At 39.3% G+C, this 24,763-nt stretch overlaps 1 protein-coding gene across 3 annotated transcripts in view; it reads right to left on the bottom strand.

Moving 5' to 3' along the window:
* Positions 1–24,763, bottom strand: part of LOC135094048 (equilibrative nucleoside transporter 1-like) — a 199,579-nt gene that overhangs the window by 87,988 nt on the left and 86,828 nt on the right. For all 3 annotated transcript variants that reach the window (XM_063993791.1, XM_063993796.1, XM_063993795.1), the window contains exon 4: positions 10,387–10,481. In XM_063993791.1, coding sequence (XP_063849861.1) covers positions 10,387–10,481 — 95 coding nt within the window. The remainder of the gene's footprint in view (positions 1–10,386; positions 10,482–24,763) is intronic.

Raw genomic sequence — 24,763 nt, 5'->3', positions numbered from 1 at the left:
TGGGTGTATCTCCAAGACGGTCAGGAATACGAGTAGGGTGTTGCACCAATTGCTCTAGGTCATGGAGGATAGCAAAGTTGTAGGCTAGTTCACCAGGATGGTCAGTGAAGGGAGAGGAAAGCCAAAGCTGGTGGTGAACATAGAAGTCTCCAAGAATGGAGATCTCTGCAAAAGGGAAGAGGGTCACAGAATGTGCTCCACTTTGGAAGTTAAGTAGTCAAAGAATTTCTTACAGTCAGAGGAGTTAGGTGAAAGGTATACAGCATAGATAAATTTAGTTTGAGAGTGACTGTGGTCGTAGCCAGATGGTGGAAAACTCGGAAGATTCAAGAGCGTGGACACAAGAGCAGGTTATGTCTTTGCGCACATAAACGCAACATCCAGCTTTGGATAAAAAATGAGGATAGAGAAAGTAGGAGGGAACAGAAAAGGGGCTACTGTCAGTTGCCTCAGACACTTAAGTTTCAGTGAGGAAAAGAAGATGAGGTTTAGAAGAGGAGAGGTGGTGTTCTACAGATTGAAAATTAGATCTTAGACCACGAATGTTGCAGAAGTTAATGAAGAAAAAGTTGAGGGGGATGTCAACACACTGAGGGTTATCGACAGAAAGGCAGTCTGACCTGGGGATATTTATGGTCCCCTCCCCAGATGAAGACTCCGAGGCTGGTGTAGGAGTCGCCATGATGATTTTAAAATTTTTGAGTGAAGGGTGTGTATGTTATTAGGTGCTTGTAATGCTTGTTCAGTTCACAGCACCCCTTGAACAGAGCTTTAGACCTAACTGGGAGTAATTATCGTTTCAGCATGTGTCTATTGCCTCCTCCTAAGAATCCACTTGACCCAGATCCTTACTGTTTCATCCACTTGTCAAGGTGGTTGTTATACTTCAATTGAATTAATTCCCATCATCATTAATTTCCCTGTTGGAACAATAGTTCTGACATACTCCCGCCACAAAGAAAAAATAAATTACAATATATACATGGGGAAACTTGAAATAAGATTTGACCAATCTTAATTTTGGTTTTCCATAAATCTGCAGAGCACACTGCCATTTGCTGCAGGAGTTGTTGGTTGCAGATAGACCCCTTCAACTGTTAGCAGCTGGGGGGAACTTCATCTACCAGACACTGTTAATGGAAGGTCGTTAAGAAAGGATTTAAGTCTTCTGCCTCTTGATAACTGTCAAGGAATTGTGGCATTGATTTCATTGATGTCACTATTTACATAAGTTAATGGTCTATCATTTACTGTTGATTCTAATTCTAATATGTATGTAGTTCATCAAATGTGACAAAAGCCTTTCTTAATCCATTTTTTTACTGTCCATATTAACCTCTCCAATATGGCACCAAACCAGGAGACTCAAGCTGGGATGAATTTCCATTCACAATTGATTGGGATTAAACAATTCTTTATCTGAGGGTCTTGCATAATTTCCTTGATGTAGTTGTCAGCAATGACAAAGGTTGTTGCATTGTCACTTAATATAAGTCGTGGTAGACTCTGTCTGCTTTGAATTGTCCAAAGATGTTGAGGAAGTTTTGACTTGTTAAATCCAATACCAGTTCTAAATGTATAGCTCTAGTGGTAGTGTAAGTGAACAGCATGATGTATGTCCTGGCAACCTTACTAGCTTCTCCCTTGACCTTAAGCATACTAGTAAAGTCCATTCCTGTTATGTTAAAGGGTCCACTGATGTTAGTTCTAAATTTGTGGGAGTGGCAGTGCATCTGTAGGAGAATATGGCTTGCCTTGATATTTCTGGCATGTTTTACATTTTTTTACAGTTTGCCTCATTTTAGGGATCCACCACTTGTCTCATATAGCCCACAATGAAGTTAGTGCTTTCAAATGATGGTTTAGTTCATGACATTTTGGTATTAGTATTTGAATTATGAGGTGATGGCTTTGTAGTAGGATTGGATGTTTGGTTGACTCAGGTACGATAGCCAGTTGTAGTTATTCTACCACCACATTTTATGATATAATTTTCCAGGTATAATCCTACCTGAAGTATTATATTTGTATATGATGATTTATCAGCTTTCTTTATGAGTAAGATGTGTTCCTTAGAAAATTCTTCCCTTTGCAATAGTTTAATTAATTCCTGTTCTGCTACCCTCATTTCTCCTACTCTTATGTCTGGGTTGGTATTGATAGCCAGACCCTTTGTTTTAGCCTTTAAGTTAGTTTTATAGCAAAGCACCCATGCTAATATCCTTAAACACTTGTCATACTTGTTATATATCTCCCATTCCATTAATTTAGATGGTGTTGTGACTTTATTTACAATGATTTCAGTTTCAGTAGGTTGAGTCATGTCAATTTGCACTTTAGACCACTCAGTCTTGTGGGGCAGCCATGCAGAGCCTTGCCACTACATACAGGAATTATTCAGCTCACCTGGGATTATTCCCCGAGTTAGGAGATCTGTTGGATTATCCTTAATCGTCACAAAGTTCACCTTCATATTGGGAATGAGTTGGTTGATTTCTTGTACCTTATTGGCCATTTTTTGTAGCCAATATAGGGTGACTTGGTTGTATCAGTCTCAACAATTACTATTATTATATATATGTATATTCACCATTTCATATATTCATCCCACATGTACAGTGGCCAGCTGCCTACATATGTTCATCTTCCTTGTTGGTCATTTCTTCTCCTTCTCTGTCTCAAGAGAATTTCACACCCATTTCCAGCCCTTAGGGTAACACCTGCATTCATCCCCTTTTCTCTACCTCTCAAGGGAATTTCACACCCACTTCCAGTCATTATGGATAACACCTGCATTCATCCTCCTTCTCTATCTCAAGGGAATTTCACACCCACTTCCAGTCCTTAGGGAAACCACCTGCGATCCACTTAGCTAAGATAAATACAGCCCACATGGCAGCAAGCCGGCAGTTCAGTCAGAGTTCATTCGAGAGTGAGAGTTGCAGTCAGTCACCCAATCACGAGCAGTCAGTCTTGGTCTCTCACTCAGTTCCACTCAATCACAGTCAGCCTTAAAAAACACTGCTCTGTCATCATTCATATCACCCCAGAGAGAGGGAGAGAGATAACAATCAATTGTCACATTGTAATTTTGTCTTGAATCAAGTATGTACTATCTACTATTAAGTCAAGAACAACTCTCATCGTTGTGTCTTTTACTCACACACACATCAACTATATCAACCAACTACCCATGACCAAGCTATCAGAATCACCGCCTCACTACTGGTCCTCCATGCTACCAACACACCAAGCATCATCAACCAACTGGGCAAGTAACATCATCAAAATCTAGAACAGTGGCAATCAGTGGCAGTCATCTAAACAATTAATACAAGCAGGTAGACATCAACTCAATACAGTGGTGGTCAAAAAACTCGATACATGGCTGCCACACCATATATTAGTAATACACCTAATAGTAGGTAATAGGTGTAATACTAATAATAGTAGTATTACACTTACATAGATGTCATGAATGAATGTGGTTAGCCTAGCAGCCACAAAGAAAGCAGTTCATTCTAATTTAGGGATGGTATGGTTTATGAGTGGGGCAACCTTAGCTTTACTTATTATCAGATTTCCTTTCCCATTCTTACAAAGATAAGCACAAGCTCCATACTTTACCACTAGCATCACTAAAAATATGCAAGTCTGCTCCCTTTTGTATTATGGTTGCTCTAGGGATTTCTATTTCATTTGCTATTTTGAGTTCTTTATAAAGTAGATGCCACTGATCACAAAGTTCATCTGGTAGGGTCTGATCCCATGATGTTTTTAGTTTCCATAGGCCTTGCAAAAATATTTTTGATTTGATTGTCACAGGAAGTAGTAGGCCTAATGGATCAAATAGCCTTGACACCATACTTAAACATGATCTTTTTGTTATTCTGTCAGGATCTTTAGAGTCACTGATTTTGAAAGTAAGTGTGTCTGTACCTGATTTCTAGATTAATCCTAAAACTTTAACTTGGTTCTGCTTCTTTAAGATAACATTATCTATCTCAAGTTGATTTTGTAGTCTGGGACTATTTGTCACTTATTCTCTTAAGTAAAGGTGGGCCTTATTAAAAATTCTCCATATCTGCCAATATTATTCTACTACTCGTAGGTCTCCTTCTGAATTGATTATCCCCTGTAGGTTGTCAATATATAGTCCTTGTTCTATCTTCTTAATAGTGTCTTCCTGTTCTTGGATGTTAGCTAGGTGATGGGAAATGGTGGCACTGAGTACATATTTTGAACAAATGGCTCCAAACAAAACTAATTTGAACCTAAAGATCTCAAAGAGGGAATTAAGATTTAATGGATCTCTTGGCCATAGAAACCTAGTGTAGTCTCTATCCTTTTAATTGAGTTCCACCATCAAGAATGCCTTTTCTATATATGATATGGAAGCATATTTTTGGTGTCTGAATCTTAATAGTACCTGAGCTAAGTCAGGCACTAGACTTGGACCTATTAATATGCAGTCATTGAGGCTTAAAAAATCAGAGAATTGTTTCGCTGAACAGTCATTTACCATCCTAACTGAAATTATGCTGTCTTTTCTCATGTCATGATGTGATAAATAGTGCATATCACATCATGACATGATGTGATATGATGGTCAGTGATTACCTTGGAGCATTGGTTACAATAATCTAGGATTTTTATGAATGTACACTCGAAGCTCCTTAATCTACCCCGTGGTAATTTGAAATGACTTGGTAGTTGGTCCTTGTTATCTTTCCAGGGTAGACAGACATTATATTGATTGGTGTACTGATCATAGGTGATGGATTTTTCAAATTGTTGGATGGTGTCTTTAATTTCTTGGGTTATCTCATTTGATAGTTTTCCTATATGATCTAATTCCCAGAGTTTTTCAGATGTTCCTTTTGAGGTTGATAATCTAGATTACTGATTTTCTCCTCCACTGGACTCACCAGTATTCTAAGCACTGGTCACTTCCACCTGGACATTGTTATAAAATTTTGGTTTTGTAAGTTTCACTTAGGGGCATAACCACAAATTGTGGGCAGTAGTTGTTGAGCCTGCCCTCTCATATCCTGAGTGGACCAACTCATAATAATGATCAGCCCCTATTAGCAGAGATATATCACCATCATTCATAATGTTTGGATCAGCCAGTACACAACCTGAATCTTCTGAATGTCTCTTTTTTAATACTTTATGTGCTATCTGTTGAGGCATGAGTTACTACCACTGGTCTTAGGAAGTATTCTTTTCCTTTATATTTGTAGGATACAGAAGTTATGTCATATTGCTGACTTATTCTGCTTCCAGTGAATCGCTGAAGCTTTATGGTTTCTTTGCCTATTAATTTTTTCTTCAATTTAGCTAATGAAACTCTAGGACAAAGATCTTTTGTGAGCCTTGATCTAATAAGGTCCTTAATTTAGCAATCTTATCTCCTTTTCCTATGAGGGGTAACATTAAGCTTGGTAATTCTTTGAGAGTTGCTAAGGTTAATGTTGTTGTCTCCCTTGGTTTGGCATCAATCTCTGTTTTGTTTGTTGCTTTAGATTTTACACAGAGAGCATGGTAGTGCTTTTTCTCACAGAACTTGTAATTTTTAATGTTGGGGTTTGTGCAGCCTTTCTTACTGTGTCCAGACTCTAGATATCTATTGCATAGCTTTAAATGTTGACCTCTTTTTACTTTTGAGTAAGGATCTGGGTATTGGCAGCATTTACATTGAGTTTTAGGCCTTTCTTCTCTATTTTGACCAATATTAAAGTTATTTATTGTATGATGTTTTACCTCCTTCTAAGCACTAGATGGATTACTTTCTAAAAGTAAATATTTCATTTTTCAGACAATCCAATGTTTAATAAATTTTCCTTTCGCACCCTTTTTATGTTTTCCCTTATAGGGGCTGGATGCTAATTCATGAAGAATGTATAGCACATTTCTTCTCTACTGATATTGTGTGCAATCAATGACCTATATAAGCTTTTATATCTTCCCATGAACTACTTGAGGCTAGTGATCTTATGACTAAGTTTTTGCAGGTTAGTTAGTTCAGTCACCAGGGCATACTTGAGCCTGTCTTCCCTGCCATAATTGTCTTTGAGTAGTTGTATGGCAGATTCATAATTCGAGGCTACAAGTTTGAAACTTGATATCAATTGTGCTTCTCTCTCCAGCTGGCCTTTAAGGTAGGTGAGCTTTTGGATTGATGTTAGGTTGTTATTCTGATGAATGGAGCATTCATATAGATCCCAAAACTCAACTCACCTGGTAAGATCACCACTGAGTGAGGGTAAATTAAATTTGAGCAGTCTGAATGGGGTTTCTTTACTTTCCAGGTTTGGTTTTTCCAGCATGACCTGTAGCTTTGTGAGAGTTTTAGTTATCTCCTCAAATAAAATATCCTCTACCATGGTCTTCTACAGAGTGGTTGGATCTAATAATTAGTTCATATATTTTTCATTATTGGCCTGAATTTTTCTTAATGTTCTTAATGGTGGCTTGTTTGGCTTTCATTTCACACACATCAGCAGCATAAATGATCATTTCAAGATCCCTGGTAAGAGCAGTGATGCAGGCCGGCCATGAGTCCCTTTCTGATTCATTTCAGTTTCTTGATATCCTCCATTTAAAATTTCTGATTGATGGTGTAAGTAGTTAAGTAGTTATTAAGGGGGTTAAGCAATTTAATTTTGTGGTGTGAAGTGCTGAACCACTGCACCACTGTCAGATGTATATCCACTCAATTTAGTGGGAGAGATTCCACTCCCCACTCTATTACCCTATCTAAGAAGGCTTGATTGCCAGCTTCATTTAGATGGATACCATCAGTTCCTGGATGGGAGTCTATAACCAGGTCGAAATTGGGGTTTAGCAGCTGGCAGGATCTTTTGTAGCCAGTGATTCAGGATGTTCTTAATGGCCTTATATCTCTCTGAGGTTAAACCCCGGGGTCACAGGAAATTCTCCAGGCTGAGGATTTGAGCACTGCCTCCAGTTTTTTCTTGATCTCGATGGCCAAGGATTCTATATCCTTAGCTAGTTCCTGAGGCTTTGTGTCATTAGTAATGTCATTTCCTCCCAGAAGGAGGAAGGTAAGTTCTGGCTTGTGCTCTATTAGTGGATCCCAAGCATCAGAGTGGCGAATGCTAGTCACCCTGCTACCACATACTGCAAATTTGTGGAAAACAAAAGGGTGCTTTATAATGTATGAAGATGTAAATAGATGGTGAGCGTAACTATGCCCTAGAATCGCAACTTTTGTAGGAATTTGTTTTCTACTAGAGGCAGAATGATCCTGTAGCCCACTCCGCCTCCTTGGGTGCTGGTGGGTAAAGTACAGTGGTTGAGTGACAATTTGCGCACCTCTGTGGTGCACTCTAGCGACACACAGAGTATAAGTTTAGCAACACATAGGGTAACTAGAATGGAGGCACCAATGAGGATCCAGTTTGAAGTACCAATATGGCAAACTCTCTCTCTCTCTCTCTCTCTCTCTCTCTCTCTCTCTCTCTCTCTCTCTCTCTCTCTCTCTCTCTCTCTATTGTGAATTTCATTTAAAAGTGATAGGTTTCCTTTTAGATATGATATTTCCTTTAAACTATGATGTTACATTTTTATTCTGTAGTTATGACTTTTTTTCTACACCACCATTGAGGTAAAAGTCAAGGCACACTGGTAACTTTCACTGTTTAAGCAACAGCTCTTGAGGGGTCAACTAATGACTCCCCATTAGCCCTTTCTTCCAAAAAATACTTATTTACTGAGTAAATAAACTCTTTTTCTCAGCTGTGAAAGTGATGAGAGCAAGTGGGAGGTAGCTTCCATCCTGGCTGGTGGCACGAGAGGAAGTGACCATGGATTAACATGGTAACCTTGACCATGTGACCTCACCCAGTCACCCATGAAGACATGATAAAGCCTGGAGGAAATGCTGTCAAGTATTGTTGTGTTTGCAAAAAAAAAAATGCAAGTATCATTAAAAATATATATTGCACTAACTTGCCTTTTTTAGAGCATCACAGTGTATATATACTACAACACCATTTAATTTTGAGGTAGGAAGTACCTGACATGAGGTGTGTCTTGGTATAAGTGTGGCAGAACTGCAGGTTGGGAAATCTCTGGAAAGGACAACACCTAAATGTTCAATTCAAAATGGTCAGACCATAAGTACCTATCAGTTCATAGGCCTGTAACTACACACAGTACTTAGCTAGAATTTGATGTGAGATGTTCGGCAAGGATGGTAGAATGTTGAAGAGCTTGTTGTGAGGGGGCTGGCTGGAGTCTCACTCAGATGAAGGAATGGGTATGTTATCTGGCTGCTGTTTGGAAGTGAGTGACTCCCTGCTTGCCAAGTGAAATGATATCGGTTTGCTCAGGGATGGTGATTCCACTCGAGCCAGATTCTCATTGTTTCATCCACTCATAAAGGTGGATTGTTATACTTTAACTGAATTAATTCCCATCACCATTGATTTTCTTGTTGGAACAACAGTTCCAACACTCTCACCCCTATTCTGTCAACCTCAGTAATGCAAGAGTCAACCAGCTTTCTCAGTCATTCATCCCTTTCTCTGGTAAACTGTAATTCCCTGCCAGCTTTTGCATTTCTTCTTTCCTATGACTTGAACTCTTTCAAGTTTTTTTTTTTTTTTACAATTGCTTCTGATTAAGTTTGGGGAGTATCACTTTAGTGAGCTTTTTTTTTTTCCATGTAATAGCAGATATCAAAGCAAAATACCTAAGTTCAGAGTTGGCAATTACGAGTAACTTCATGTGTAACACCAGGGGAAAAGTTATGAGATAAATTCAAGTTACTCTCAGCCTATAAAAAACTGAAAACCAGGTGGGGCCTGCTTTTGATTAGTCTATTAGGAATGCCACCCAAATGGTTTGCACATCAGTCATTAGTAACAGGGAAAATGGAGACAAAAAGCCACAGCCAGATTTCCACATTACTACCAGGGCCGGTTTTAAGCCTATTTGACCAATTTTATCAAATTGGGCCCCGCACCTAAAAGGGCCCTGTGCCAGTGGCAACAGTTACCAAATAAATCACTAAAGTAAAGGATAGGAATAAATCACTAAAGAAAATGTGGAATGAAGAAATTATCATTCCTTACATTATCAATTCATTATGCATACTATATTAACAGCCTTTTATATCAAAGTCTTTTCTAAAGACGTGTATAAGCAGTATGTCTGTAATTGCCTTGTATTAAAAAATAAAGCTTTCATATTTTCTTTCACATTTTTTGTATGTCAAGCATTTTATCTATTTTTATTTATTTATTTATTTATTTTTTTTTTTTTTGGGGGGTGCTTAAAGACGAGCATACAACACGAAATATAAGCATACATAAAGTTTTACTTTTGTAGCGTAGGGGGCTCCCGCCATCAGTTTTCTAATTGCACCCCGCAATTCCTAGCACCAGCCCTAATTACTACTACTACTACTACTACTACTACTACTACTATTTATGTGGCTACTACTACTACTACTACTACTACTACTACTACTACTACTACTACTACTACTACTTCTACTACTACTACTGTTGACACAACATTGATTTATTGATTCAAAAGTTTGGGGCGCCACAACATCGCAGTCATATGGCTAAGCTAAAAATAATGATAATAATAACAAGTGTGGTAGGGTAAAACATAGTAAAAATTTTTAAAAAAATTTAAAAATAAAAAAAAATGCAAACATAAAAAGAAATGAGATTAATCAACGAAAAGTGAAGTGCTGCAAATTAAGAGAGCTGGTATTTACACGTAAATGTATTAATTTCAAGTGACCCATAACAGTACATTTGCCATTGTTCTTTTCGTACCCAAAGCACAAACCCCTCTGGTTCAGATATCTGGGTTTGTTCATTGTGTGTAAAAGACGCTTACATAACAGAAGAGCTGGAAAAGAATTTCGCAACAATGGATTATGTTACACACACACACACACACACACACACAATTACAAAGAGTACAAAGAGCAGTTGCTAAGATGGTTCCGGAGTTGAGCAAGTCAACCTATGAAGAGAGATTAGAAATGTTGGAAATTCCTACCCTTGAAAATAGGAGAGAGATATTTAATAAACATCTATAGAATGATAAATGGTATGTAAAATGTGGACAAAAAGTGTTTTATAAATTTAGACACACAGAGTACAACGGGACACAGAAAGAAGCTGAAGAAAGTTAACTGTAGAAAAGACATCAAGAAGTATATTTTCCTCATAGAAGTGTGAACAAATGGAATGATCTCAGTGAAGACATTGTCAATGTCCTGAACTGTTCATGCTTTTAAGACCAAACTGAATAGATATAGAGATGGGATACTATGAGATTACTCCTCTCCTGTAAACTATAACTAGGTAAATACAACCAGGTAAATACACTTACAGCTGTCAGTATCGACGAAGGTTAGAATGGTGATGAGAAGCATGATGATGAAGGAGGCACCAATAGAGCCATAAATTCGAACCTCTTCACTGATCCTACAGAAAAAGAAAAAAATAATAACAATAATAAACAAATAAATATTCATACCAAGAGAGAGAGAGAGAGAGAGAGAGAGAGAGAGAGAAAGAGAGAGCATTTGAACATTTACTTATAGTCACCAGCAAATTTTACAAATAATAACAGTAGCTATAACAGAGAAGTGACTAACCTTTATAAAGTCTAAAATTTTCTGGCATAACTTAAATATAATATGAAAAACATGGACAAATAATTTGTGTAAATGATTAACATAATGAAAAACATGGACAAATAATTTGTGTAAATGATTAACATAATGAAGACATACCCTTTTCACTCTCAGAAGAACCTTTAAGGCGTCGGCTGACATCCGCTAGCTACCTGCCACATCGCACAATTTCTCATAAATATATCAATTCTTTTTACTCTTTATTGAAATTCAATTATTTAGTATAGATTATTTAGCCCTTCAAACAATGCTGTGCATGAGTTTTAAGATAACAAATAGTCTTGGTTTTACATAAATTTCACATCTGACAACATAGCTTTGCGGCACGGTCATTTAGGTCGAGCACCCGGGGTGCTTATCGGTAGGGTCAGGTGACTCATCAGCCCTCAGGTCAGACAGAGGGGTGGCTGAGCCTCTCGAGGGACACCTCCATGATGGAAGCAACTCCCAAGTGCTTGCATGTTCTTCACAGCCGGGAGAAAGAACTTATTTACAACAAGAATAAGTATCTTTTGAAGAGAAGGGCCAATAGGGGTCTTATCATTGCATCCTCCAGAACAATAGGTTGAACAGCCAAAGCCACTCATGTGAGTGAGATAAGTGTGACAAATTAGCTCTGCCCCAAATCGAGATTACATGAAACAATTACCGCGAACAAATAAATCATAGAAAATTATTCACACAGTATCATACAATATTGAGAGAGAGAGAGAGAGAGAGAGAGAGAGAGAGAGAGAGAACAGTCGCCAGTCCTTTCCACCAAGGTGTTAGGGGAGCATGACGTCACGGGTCCAAAGTAAAAATTTTCTGGTACATGGACAAAAATCTGATAAACATTTTTAAAATACATCTCCGATGGTGGCAACACTCCTACAAAATTATACGGCTATATCTCTCTCCTAAGTATTTTTTTCTAAAATAAATTAGATAAAATACTGGCAATCTCTGACAAGCCCATATATGTACATAACAATCGTAATCATGAAATAAACGCACATTATCATTAGCGATTTTTTTTTTTCAGAAAATTATGTTTATGAAGGTATCTGGCAACTTTAACTTTTAGATACAGTAGGAGCTCACAACAGTCAGACTGAAGACAAGACTAAGACACTTAAATCAGCAGTGTGGTAAATCCCACACACTTTTTTTTCTCCAACTATCCTTCACCCCATCTTTCTTTCTATCTCCTCTCCTTCACTTCACCTACCTTTTCTCTCTCTCTCTCAAAAAAAAAAAAAAAAAGTCAATGCCTCCCTAAACTTGGAAGAGGTAGGATGTTACTCCCTGGCCTCTCCTGCCTTCATCCGAGAACATTTGGATTTCGCTCACTGTCAACATGGGGAGGACTAAAAAAACATGGGAGGGAAAGGAATGCTAACTGATTTTGTGATAGTAAGGTTGCAGAAGTATTATAATGGCGTGATTCAACGGAATGTTGGAGGGATGGTCGAGGACCTAAATGACATTTATTCCTCATTTCTGCACTGCTCTTCCTCAGATACAAGCGCACAGCACCACTTGTGTCCTAAGACAACTGACAGCTGATATTTTTACCAAAGAGCACTAACAAATAACATGCCAGTACCCTCCCACAAGAAAATGAAAGTCAGTTTCCAGCTGCCAAGTGAACTTCGTTAGGTGTGGGGAGAGTACAAGAGACACCTCAGAGAGTACCTCAGACAAGACATTATTTGCATGCCTATTAGGAAAAAGGCAAAAATCCTAATGAATACTTGCACTCGAGAATCTGGCGGTATTGCTCCGAGTACAAGACTGCAAACATTAACATAATGGACTTCATTGTTGCACAAGCTGTCCTTGATTAACATGTTGGTTTCAAGGAAGGATTTGTTCTTCCTCGCCTTGGAGTACCGTACACACACATACAGGAGTCAGTCCTAAAGAGATCGAAAACAGGAGAGTGTGAGGTAGCTGAAGAGAAAACCTACGCCAGTGAATCACGGCAGGAATGACAACGATTCTGGGGCCTTTTAAAAATGGTGCTATACATGAATAAAGTTTAAATGGCATCTCTATACTTGTTTTTATTTTATTAATTTCTCTGTCAATTTTTTTTAGGTAGTTTATTCAATTTTGGTTTGTTTTATAGAGGAAAGGCTGTATTTTTTTATATAAGATGAAATATACGACTTCATAACTGAAGATTTATTGTGATTTTTCCCCCAATATTACTACATTCTTTCAGTAATCAAAATATAAAAATCCATAATTCAACGGAGATGAGCGCTAGATGAAGCTGAGCTTAAAGAAGTTGTTATCAAGACTCTAATCTTTCATTTCCTGCTAATTGAAGGTTATGGAAATTCAGCATTTTTTTTTTTTATTTATTTATTTTCTTTTTTTAGATAAAAAATGATCACTATCTTCACTACATGGAAATAATCTATTACCTTGGGGTAAGTGTACATAAGTTTACCAGAGAAATCGGAAAAAGTCTGATGTCATTTTCACCTATAACACACTATGACACTCCATTAAAATCGATAAATTGGTCCTGGACACACACGGCAACGCAGCTCAAGGGGAATTCCCCTCTTCGGCCAACGCCTAAACTTTCTTCCGCGAGTAAAAACACTGTAGGTTACGAAAGGTATTTACAATATTAATTATTTACATGTTACTTATAGGACTGCTCAGAGAATGGACCTATGACGAGGATGAACAATGTAATGTAAATGTTGACAGGTTGTGATGTATATGGAGTGGAAAGGCTGGTTGCTGTTTAATCGTAGGCAGACCATCCAGCTGAGCGTGTACCCAGCCATACACCTACAAAGAAATAACAGCAGTATCTTGGTACAGACAGCCGCATGAGGCGCGCTTTAATGTGACTCGTGCAGTAACAAATACTCGGGTGATGTGACTGGAGTGGATATTTGTGTCGGATGCGGTCATTATACCTGTGAGGTATGTTAGTAATCATTCAGGATTTTTTTTTCAGTCTGTTTTTAAAAGTATTTAATGATGGTAAATTCTGATTGTGTGAAGGAATAGTATTTCAATGCTGATGAACGACAGTATTTAAAAAAAGGGGGGGGGTTTGTAAAATTCCTAATCCCATGTTAATGGGATTATGTTCAACTTGTACCTCCTCCCTTATTTATTGACCAATTTCTTTCATTTAAAAAGCATTTTAATCAGGAAGGATAGGAGAACGATGATACTGTTTTTCTTGTACGATAATAAAAAAAAATATTTTTTTTTGTTCGATGAAAGTGAAAAAAAAAATTTTGCCTTTCAAATATTTATCAAAAATCAAAATCAACTCCAAACAAAAGTATAAGCTGCAATAGCTCATATAAGTGTAATAGGAATACGGAATGGAATGGAAAGAATAGAGTGGGGAAAGTAAAGAAGAACAATATAAAGAGAGGGAAATATGGGGTGAAAGACAGCATTAAATAGAAGGTGTGTGGGCTTTAACAGGAATAACAATGGAGATCATTTTCATATGCCAAAATCCATTTTGAGATATTATGTCATAAAGTTTAAGGGGTTACTATAATTCACCTATAGCAGCTAGAGATTTAGAAATTCACATGATATATACATCAGAATATGTTGAAAAAGCAAACATAATTTCATTTAGTTATTCCGATTGGTTTTGTACACAGGCCTAGAGCAATTCATGATTTCACGCTTAGTTACCAGGGGAGAAGGGGGGTGAAAACAATTTTTGTTATATTTTGCATTATTTCTAAGTAAAAACCAGTGTTAAGCTATTTAAAATAAAAATTAAAAAATAATCAATGTATCTGATGCAGATTGTTGGATTTACAAAAAAAATATATATATATAATTTTATTTTTCGTATATAAATCTGAGAAAAATGGACCTAAAATTTTGTGTTCTCGCAGTGTGACAGCCGTAGCTTTTCATAAGAGACTAAAGAAAAACGGGTGTCAGAAAAAAAAAAAATATGGGAAAAAAAGAAAAAAAGGAAAAAAAATATATGGGAAAAAAAGAAAAAAAAAGGAAAAAAAAATTATCATACCTGTCTTGCGGCGGGCGAAACAGTGGAATTTAATGACGGAAGACCTCATTACATAAGAGGAAAAGATTTTTCTTTGTATCAAAACGTTACATATATCAAAAGAAGTGAAAAAAAAAAATGACGGCAGGGATGACAACGAATCTGGAGCCTTTTTAAAAATGGTGCTATTCATTAAAGTTTAAATGGCATCTCCTGTAAAATTTATGCTTTTGTTCTTATTTTATTAATTTATCTTTTTTTTTTAGGTAATTCATTCATTTTTGGTTTGTTTCATAGAGGAAAGGCTGTAGTTTTAGTTTTTTTTTTCTATAAGATGAAATATACGATTTCATTACTGAAGATTTATTGTGATTTTTCCCCCCAATATTACTACATTCCTTCAGTAATCAAAATATAAAAATCCATAATTCAACTGAGAGGGGCGCTCTTCACAGTTCTACGAACTGTGAAGCATGTTAAATATCTCTTAATAGGATATATATATATGCACAGTAAACCATCATTATATCAGACTCATTTGGGGGGAAAGCCAATGATGATCAAGGCAAAGATCTGATAAAAGTAGCAGCATGAATAATTCCAATCTATAAAGCAAATTAACAGCAATAAATATAAAAAAGTTTTATATGATTATGGATATTAATAAATTTTTTTATTTACCACAATTTCTTTCTCATAAAAGCTATTAAAACACTATATTTAAGCAGAAATGTACTTACTATGTTAAGCAACACACATACCTACATACATATGGTAATCATTTAATTTTTGGTAGCAAACCTCTTCCTCTTCCCATTCTTGACCTGGCCTGACCCATGACTCACTAGTTAGGAACTTCCTTTCCTCCCCTGCCTATCCATAGGTATGAAAGTACAGTACAGTAACCAGATTTCATAAAAAAAAAAAAAAATATATATATATATATATATATATATATATATATATATATATATATATATATATATATATATATATATATATATATATATATATATATATATATATATATATATATATATATATATATATATATATATATATATATATATATATATATATATATATGGTAGACAATGTATGGCAGATGACAAACAAACACCAAATTATAACAGAAATACCATAATTATGGTAGACAACACAACCCTGATGGGTGTGATGTGCACTCACCACTACTAACACCCACACTTTCCCTCCCTCCTTTCCACCCTCACTCATCCTTGCAGCCGCCACCGCTGGCCGGACGTTCTACCTCATTTATTGACATTTGTCCAATAAATTTGATGGATGGTCCGTAGACCATACATGTCCGTTAATGTGAAATCCAACATAACGGGGTCCGATATAACAAGGGTTTACTGTGTATGTATATATATATATATATATATATATATATATATATATATATATATATATATATATATATATATATATATATATATATATATATATATATATATATATATATATATATATATATATATATATATATATATATATATATATATATATATATATATATATATATATATATATATATATATATATATATATATATATATATATGGTTTGGTGAATCTTCTGACAGTGGTGTTACACAAAGTTTTGTTCTGTTCTTTTTATTATTCATTAATCATTTTCTCCGGCGAATTCCTTCCTTTATCTATTCACTCTTGTGCTGGTGAATCTACTCTGCATCTCTAAGAGACATCTGGCTGGCATTCAACTGAACAGAAATTGAACAATTCACTTATAAAAGCCACAGAGTGCCTGACGATTTTTTATTTATTTATTTTTTATTTTTTTATTTATTTATTTATTTTATTCATTTATTTATATATATATTTTTTTTTTTTGCATTGAGCAGGGCAAACCTATTGTTACTGTTTCAGAATTTAATTCCTTCATACATTTGACAACTTTTCAGATAGCTGTCCCCTTTTTCCAGATGACACTTGTCACCAGTTGAATGTGAAATTGCTTAATAGAGGGTTACTCCATCTTCTGAGGTCTGTTAACCTCACCACACCACTCTTGTTCAGCACCAGAGATTACCTAACCAACATAACCAAATGAGAAAATAACAGCACTCTCACCTATCCCTTCTCCTATATTGAACATGTTTGTTCACCTATCAATTTCTTTTTTTTTTTTTTTTCAATACCCTATGCTCTGAAATTGACCATAACAAATATTGGCAAAGTAGCTATGATGACTCATGGAGGTTGGTATGCCTTCCTGTGTTTCCATACTTAGTCTTGACAGAAAGTTATTTGCCAGAACTATTTAACATCATATGTTGAATAACATCTTGTACTACTATCCTATTAGTGTGAAAACAACTGTTTTGAGTTCATTCAGTGGACCATACATGGTTCATGGAGTATATTCTCCAAGTCATACCAGTGTCATAATTATAGTATACCAGTCACAAATTCTGCAGAAACTGGCAACTTGGTGCAGCAGGATTACCAACTGTTACGACCGCAATTCCCAGCCCCTTCACCATGCTACCACATATGGACAAGCTTCACTGAGCCACCTCTTAGGTGGACTTGTGACTCCTGCACCTTATTCACAATGGTCACAACTCCAGGTCACACTAATTTGAGGTCGCCAGTCTGTTTTACTAATCCACAGCCAAGGGAGATGCTCCAAACTGAACTGAACACCCACAACTGCAGAAGAATCGACAACCACATCTAGGAGAAACACTTAGCACACAATAACACACATATGATTGAGGTATAATACCCCGTTGGGCTTCCACCCACAATGACAGTCCTTCCACTGCCCAACAGTGTTATAACCTCAAGCCGAGTAGTATTGTTTACTGCCTCCTTGGTTACTGGCCTTGTCAGGACCTGGGGAGGGAGTAAAGTCTAATACATGGCTGATTACTTAAGTCCTCTGCGGCTGAACTGCCTCAGTTCAAAGTAGCATTTGAAACAAAAAAAAAAAGTCACTAGCAAAAGACAAAAGAAACTCTTACAAAACGGAAGAGTGCCCACAAGCACACAGGAGAGTCAGTTAGTCACCATTCACTGTGCACAAAACTCGACATTTACACTTGTACAGCCAAGAAGTCACTTCCCTGGGTGAAGTGTGTAATTCACTACTACACTTACTGGTGGACTACTATGGAGACATCTATTCTATATGAATGGGCAAGGGCACATGGCCAGTAATTACTCACTTATTCCCCTTAAGGCAACTGACCTGTCTACCTAGTATCCTGCATTAGACTCCGGTAAATACAAGAGCACGTCTGAACCTTCCAACACAGAACACAGAGTGTGTGGCCAAGACCTGCCAATTAGTATACTGGCTGTGTCTGCCAGTCCTGGTGCAGTCAGGCTAGCCAGTCTCCTTTCGACTGCCGAGCGGAACTCTATGCTGCCACCATCTCTTGGACCAAGACCACCAATTCCTCAGTGCTCCTCCTCCCACCTAGTATTCTCTCATGCCCCCAGTGTTTCCCATCCCCTCAATGTTGGAGTAAGCAGAAGTGTGTGTGTGTGTGTGTGCGTGTTTACCCCCATCCCATCAGTGTTTCTTGGATTCTTAGTGCCACCAGCGTCCCCTCTACAGTGCTTTCCTGTCAGCGGAAGTGTGACACCAGACATGGTAGTGATGACCTTGATCCACTAAAATGGGGAGGGTTAAGATAAAACACGCCTGCCCAAAGGAACTTTCCACCAAACAGATGCTCCTAGAGATCTCAGCCCCACAAATTAGGATACCCAGACTAATCCCAACATGGGATGCAGTAGTGGTGCTGACAGCATCGGACTCTGATGCTGACCGCATATTCCAGACCAACAAGATGATAGCACTGGAAAGAAATGGATTTACCCCACTGCTACTTCCAGAGCTTAAGACACAACCTACAGTCATTTGCTTCCAGAGCTTAAGACACAACCTACAGTCATTTGCTTCCATCTTGATGAGCTGCTCCTGGATTTCACAGCAGCAGAGATACGGCAAGAGGTGGAAGAAAAGCATGCATGGGTAAAAGTGGAGGAGGTATTCAAATTCCTAAGCTCCAACACTCTCAATATAACATTCAAGGAGAGTGAGAAGGCCAAGAAAGCTAAGGATTCGGGGCTCCTCCTCTTCAACTTAACTATGCCTTCACCTCAAATCTGACAAGAAGTGTACATTCCACTGATGTCATGCAACAAGTGCAATGAGGTGGAAAAGTACACTACCCCAATATGCCCCCAACTGGCCAGCTACATTAGGTGCTCTGAGTGCTCCAGCATGGAGCACACTTTTAGAGAATGCCAAGCCACAGAAAAGAAATGCCTCAACTGTGGGGACCCCAATAGCAACAGGGCAATATGTTGCCCTGTTCAGAAGGAGACCCTTAAAAAGAAAGAGGAGCAGCTCCACGCCCAGAGAAGCCAGCCCACGACTAGCTATGCTCAAGTAGCAAGTAACAACACTGTGGAAGAGGCAGCAGGGATGAACCTAGTAGGACTCGTGTGTGTGCTACATGCACATATGGTCAATAGTGCAGTCCCAGGAAGCTTCCAGGAGGCATTCATGGAGAGTCTAAAGCTTAATGGCCTCAAGGACATCTGCCTCCCACTGAACCCACTTTCAGCAGCCATGCTGAAGGTGGGTTCGGTGGGATCACCTTCAGCAGCCATGCTGAAGGTGATCATGGGGGCCATGGGTCCAGCGTCACCATCTGCTGGGATCTCCACACAGCATGAGACATCCAGCCAGGAGGATGAAACTGAGGAAGTGGACATAGAGGAAACTCCAACTGATCCATCTAGTGAAGAGGAGCCTGATGAGAAGGAGCACAGACTAACCTTTTACATCATGAAACAGAACTCAGATGAATGGCCACAGGACACAGAAATATACACCACACTTAAGAAAGGACTCAAGGATGGCAGGTACAAGATCTGCCACACTGGCAAGGACGAGGACACAATGGATGTACTGAGGTGGATCCAGAAGCACCAAGGTCCCCTGAATCCACACTGCACGTCCATTGCTAATGAATAATTCACCTCACTCACCACAGGTCCTCTCCCAGTCAAAACCAAACAACCTCGCAGAAAACAGCACCCCAGGCAGACATAATGACTAAGCTCAGGGTAATACTGCACAATGTCTTGGCTTGGGGCACCCATAAGTATGACTTAACTAACATGTACAGAAATTATGACCCTGACATTTATATTGCTTACCAGCCATGCACTGAGAGACAATAATCGACTGAAATTATCAGGTTACAGGGTCTACTAGCAGAATATTGCCAACACTCCCATGAATGGCATAGCCATTACTGTTAAGCATAAGTTACATCACAGAGTGGAAGATGACTTTCTGTCGGAGACCCTAGCGATGGAGATAGACACAACGGAAGGACCAGTGACCATAGCCACAACATACCTCCCACCCATACGTGCATATATCCCACACCCTGACTTCTTGCGACTGTTATGACGTAATAATCCCATTTTTCTTGCAGGTGACACGAGCACTTGACACAGGACACTAGGCACGAATACAACAAACCAAGTGGGAAGGGACCTCGTACAGTATCTAAACACCAGACAGAAAGACATCTCAGTCCACACTTCCTGACATGTTATGGTCCCCTATCTACAAGCTTCCCTGACATACTGTTGACAAATAGGAATAATTTTCTTCACTCTTTCATGTACCCAGGAACAATGACGACTAGTGATCATATCCCTGTTATTCTAGACATATCTACTTCTCCTATTCTAATTTCTACTACTAATCCTTATGCAGTTCACAGGACAGATTGGGATGTCTTTGAAGCAGATGAGAACTTAAGACATGACCAGCCAGCCTGACATCTCCAGGAGGACACTGGAAGACATAGATGAGGTGCTAGAGACATGGACAGAGACGGTGAAAATGACAGCCAATAGACATATTCCTCGACGCAGATACAGAACTATCCCCTGTCCCAGACCATCACGGTCCACACAACTAACCAAAATACAGTTTCGGACACTACATGATAGGGCTGCACATTTAGGATGGACAACAGACAACTACAGACATTACATGCAGCTATGACAAACACTCCATGACCCCAGACGCAAGGAATCCCAAAGACACTGGTGACGTACCTTAGAGGAATTGACAGATAAGTACTCTGACCCTCGACAATTTTGGCAAAAACTAAAACAACTATCAGGACACAAGACCACCATGGACTCATACCTAATTGACAAAAACGGAGTTAAGTCAATGAGACTTTTTACGACCACATGGGAGAGAGTTTTTCAGGAGGAGGAGGAAGAGGAGGAGGAGGACAAAGACGAGGCAGATGCACACATTGACAGAGACATTGTGCAAAGTTTTATGACACAGAACGTTCACAGGACATGCCCACATGGTGCGGCAGATCTGCAAGGCTGACCAGAGACTCACCACATTTGTCCCACATTCCAGGTTTGGCACTATGTCGACTACAGGACATCTTTAATGCGACTCTCTCTGCAGGATACTTCCCAGATGGCTTGAAGGGGGCAGTGATGAGGCTGATTCCCAAGCCTGGGAAACCACCTTCCCACCCCAAGAACTACAGGTCAATATCCCTGCTGGATGTACCCAGGAAGATGTTGGAGAGGGTCACTCGAAGGCGGCTCAGTGACTACCTGGAACATGAAAGCCTCCTGAATGCTGTGCAGTATGCCTTTAGGAGGAGATGGGGGACAGTCCATGCCATGGCCATTGCCAGTGAGATGTTGGCCATCCACCAGGCCTCTAACTCCAGATGTGACCTGATCCTGCGAGGCATCAGCAAGGCATTTGACAGGGTCTGGTACGTGGGACTTAAGTATAGGCTCCTGCAGCTTGGACTACCAGACCATGTAGAGTGCCTCTTGCGTGACTTGCCATTGAACAGGACAGCTAGGATCAAAGTTGGGAATCATCTGGGCCTTCATTCTCCCTTCACATGGGGGTACCTCAGGGTAGTGTACTGTCCCCCCTCCTGTACTCCATCTTCACCTGCGACTATTCATCATCAAGATCTGAAGTCAACATCCTGTATGCTGATGTCGTGTTACAGGTGATCTTCCACCCAGGCAGATCCAGCCAGATGCTCAACGCCCACACTGGGAGGGAGATCCATTGAGTGAATCTGCATGAAGCAGAGTGAAAGATCAAAATGAACATCATGAAGTTCACAGCCATTCCCATTGCCATCCACAACCCAGCACCATTACTGGTCAACAAAGAGGTGGTAGATTTTTTACCACAGGGAAGGCTGCTTGGCCTTCAAATAAAAACTAGAGGCTACAAATGCCACATGGCACAGAGGGAAGCCCAGGCAAGAGAAGCCGTCACCACCCTCTATAGGTTCCAGGACCTGCCAGGACCTGCCGTCTACAACATAAGATAGGATGATTTTACAACAGCTGAGAACCTCCACAACAGGGCCTCCATACTAGCCATCAACAGGAGATGGCAGAATGAATCTGGAGAAAGATGGACGAAGAGGGTTGGGAGCCATTAAGAGCCTTGCAGTAACTAAACAAATCAGCTCCTGACTGTCTAAATCAGTGGTTCCCTAAAAGCCTCTGGACAACAGAAAGAGAACCATTCCCCACTAACTTTAACCTCCTAAAATAAAAATAGCAACCCAGATGGCCCAGGAAATCTTACCCTTCTACTGTATTTCTGTTTTTCATATCTTTTCCTTCCACTTTGAGTGTACACACAAATTCAGCTAAAAACTTTCTAATGAAAAAAAATGCCCACTGAAATGCCAGTCCCATAAAAGGGTCAAAGCAGTGGTCAAAAATTAGTGGATAAGTGTCTTGAAACCTCCCTCTTGAAGGAATTCAAGTCATAGGAAGGTGGAAATACAGAAGCAGGCAGGGAGTTCCACAGTTTACCAGAGAAAGGGATGAATGATTGAGAATACTGGTTAACTCTTGCGTTTGAGAGGTGGACAGAATAGGGGTGAGAGAAAGAAGAAAGTCTTGTGCAGTGAGGCCGCAGAAGGAGGGGAGGCATGCAGTTAGCAAGATCAGAAGAGCAATTAGCATGAAAATAGTGGTAGAAGACAGCTAGATATGCAACATTGCGGCAGTGAGAGAGAGGCTGAAGACAGTCAGTTAGAGGAGAGAAGTTAATGACACGAAAAGCTTTTGATTCCACCCTGTCTAGAAAAGCAGTATGAGTGGAAGCCCCCCAGACATGTGAAGCATACTCCATACATGGATGGATAAGGCCCTTGTACAGAGTTAGCAGCTGGGGGGGCGAGAAAAACTGGCTGAGACGTCTCAGAACACCTAACTTCATAGAAGCTGTTTTAGCTAGAGATGAGATGTGAAGTTTCCAGTTCAGATTATAAGTAAAGGACAGACCGAGGATGTTCAGTGTAGAAGAGGGGGTCAGTTGAGTGTCATTGAAGAAGAGGGGATAGTTGTCTGGAAGGTTGTGTCAAGTTGATAGATGGAGGAATTGAGTTTTTGAGGCATTGAACAATATCAAGTTTGCTCTGCCCCAATCAGAAATTTTAGAAAGATCAGAAGTCAGGCGTTCTGTGGCTTCCCTGCATGATATGCTTACCTCCTAAAGGGTTGGACGTCTATGAAAAGACGTGGAAAAGTGTAGGGTGGTATCATCAGTGTAGGAGTCGATAGGACAAGAAGTTTGGTTTAGAAGATCATTAATGAATAATAAGAAGAGATTGGGTGACAGGACAGAACCCTGAGGAACACCAGTGTTAATAGATTTAGGAGAAGAACAGTGACCGTCTACCACAGCAGCAATAGAACGGTCAGAAAGGAAACTTTAGATGAAGTTACAGAGAGAAGGATAGAAACCGTAGGAGGGTAGTTTGGAGATCAAAGCTTTGTGCCAGACTTTATCAAAAGCTTTTGATATGTCCAAGGCAACAGCAAAAGTTTCACCAAAATCTCTAAAAGAGGATGACCAAGACTCAGTAAGGAAAGCCAGAAGATCACCAGTAGAGCAGCCTTGACGGAACCCATACTGGCGATCAGATAGAAGGTTGTGAAGTGATACATGTTTAAGAATCTTCCTGTTGAGGATAGATTCAAAAACTTTAGATAGGCAGGAAATTAAAGCAATAGGACAGTAGTTTGAGAGATTAGAACGGTCACCCTTTTTAGGAACAGGCTGAATGTAGGCAAACTTCCAGCAAGAAGGAAAGGTAGATGTTGACAGACAGAGCTGAAAGAGTTTGACTAGGCAAGGTGCAAGCACGGAGGCACAGTTTCGGAGAACAATAGGAGGGACCCCATCAGGTCATTATGCCTTTCGAGGATTTAGGCCAGCAAGGGCATGGAAAACATCATTGCTAAGAATTTTAATAGGTGGCATGAAGTAGTCAGAGGGTGGAGGAGAGGGAGGAACAAGCCCAGAATCGTCCAAGGTAGAGTTTTTAGCAAAGGTTTGAGCAAAGAGTTCAGCTTTAGAAATAGATGTGATAGCAGTGGTGCCATCTGGTTGAAGTAGAGGAGGAAAAGAAGAAGAAGCAAAGTTATTGGAGATATTTTTGGCTAGATGCCAGAAATCACGAGGGGAGTTAGATCTTGAAAGGTTTTGACATTTTCTGTTAATGAAGGAGTTTTTGGCAAGTTGGAGAACAGACTTGGCATGGTTCCGGGCAGAAATATAAAGTGCATGAGATTCTGGTGATGGAAGGCTTAAGTACCTTTTGTGGGCCACCTCTCTATCATGTATAGCACGAGAACAAGCTGTGTTAAACCAAGGTTTAGAAGGTTTAGGATGAGAAAAAGAGTGAGGAATGTATGCCTCCATGCCAGACACTATCACCTCTGTTATGCGCTCAGCACACAAAGACAGGTCTCTGACACGGAAGCAGTAGTCATTCCAGGGAAAATCAGCAAAATACCTCCTCAGGTCCCCCCAACTAGCAGAGGCAAAACGCCAGAGGAACCTTCGCTTCGGGGGATCCTTAGGAGGGATTGGAGTGATAGGACAAGATAAAGATATGAGATTGTGATTGGAAGAGCCCAATGGAGAAGAAAAGGTGACAGCATAAGCAGAAGGATTAG

The sequence above is a fragment of the Scylla paramamosain genome, chromosome 44 (assembly GCF_035594125.1).
Source record: "Scylla paramamosain isolate STU-SP2022 chromosome 44, ASM3559412v1, whole genome shotgun sequence".
NCBI classification, from domain to species: domain Eukaryota; kingdom Metazoa; phylum Arthropoda; class Malacostraca; order Decapoda; family Portunidae; genus Scylla; species Scylla paramamosain.
This window is presented reverse-complemented; position numbering and strand designations above follow the sequence as displayed.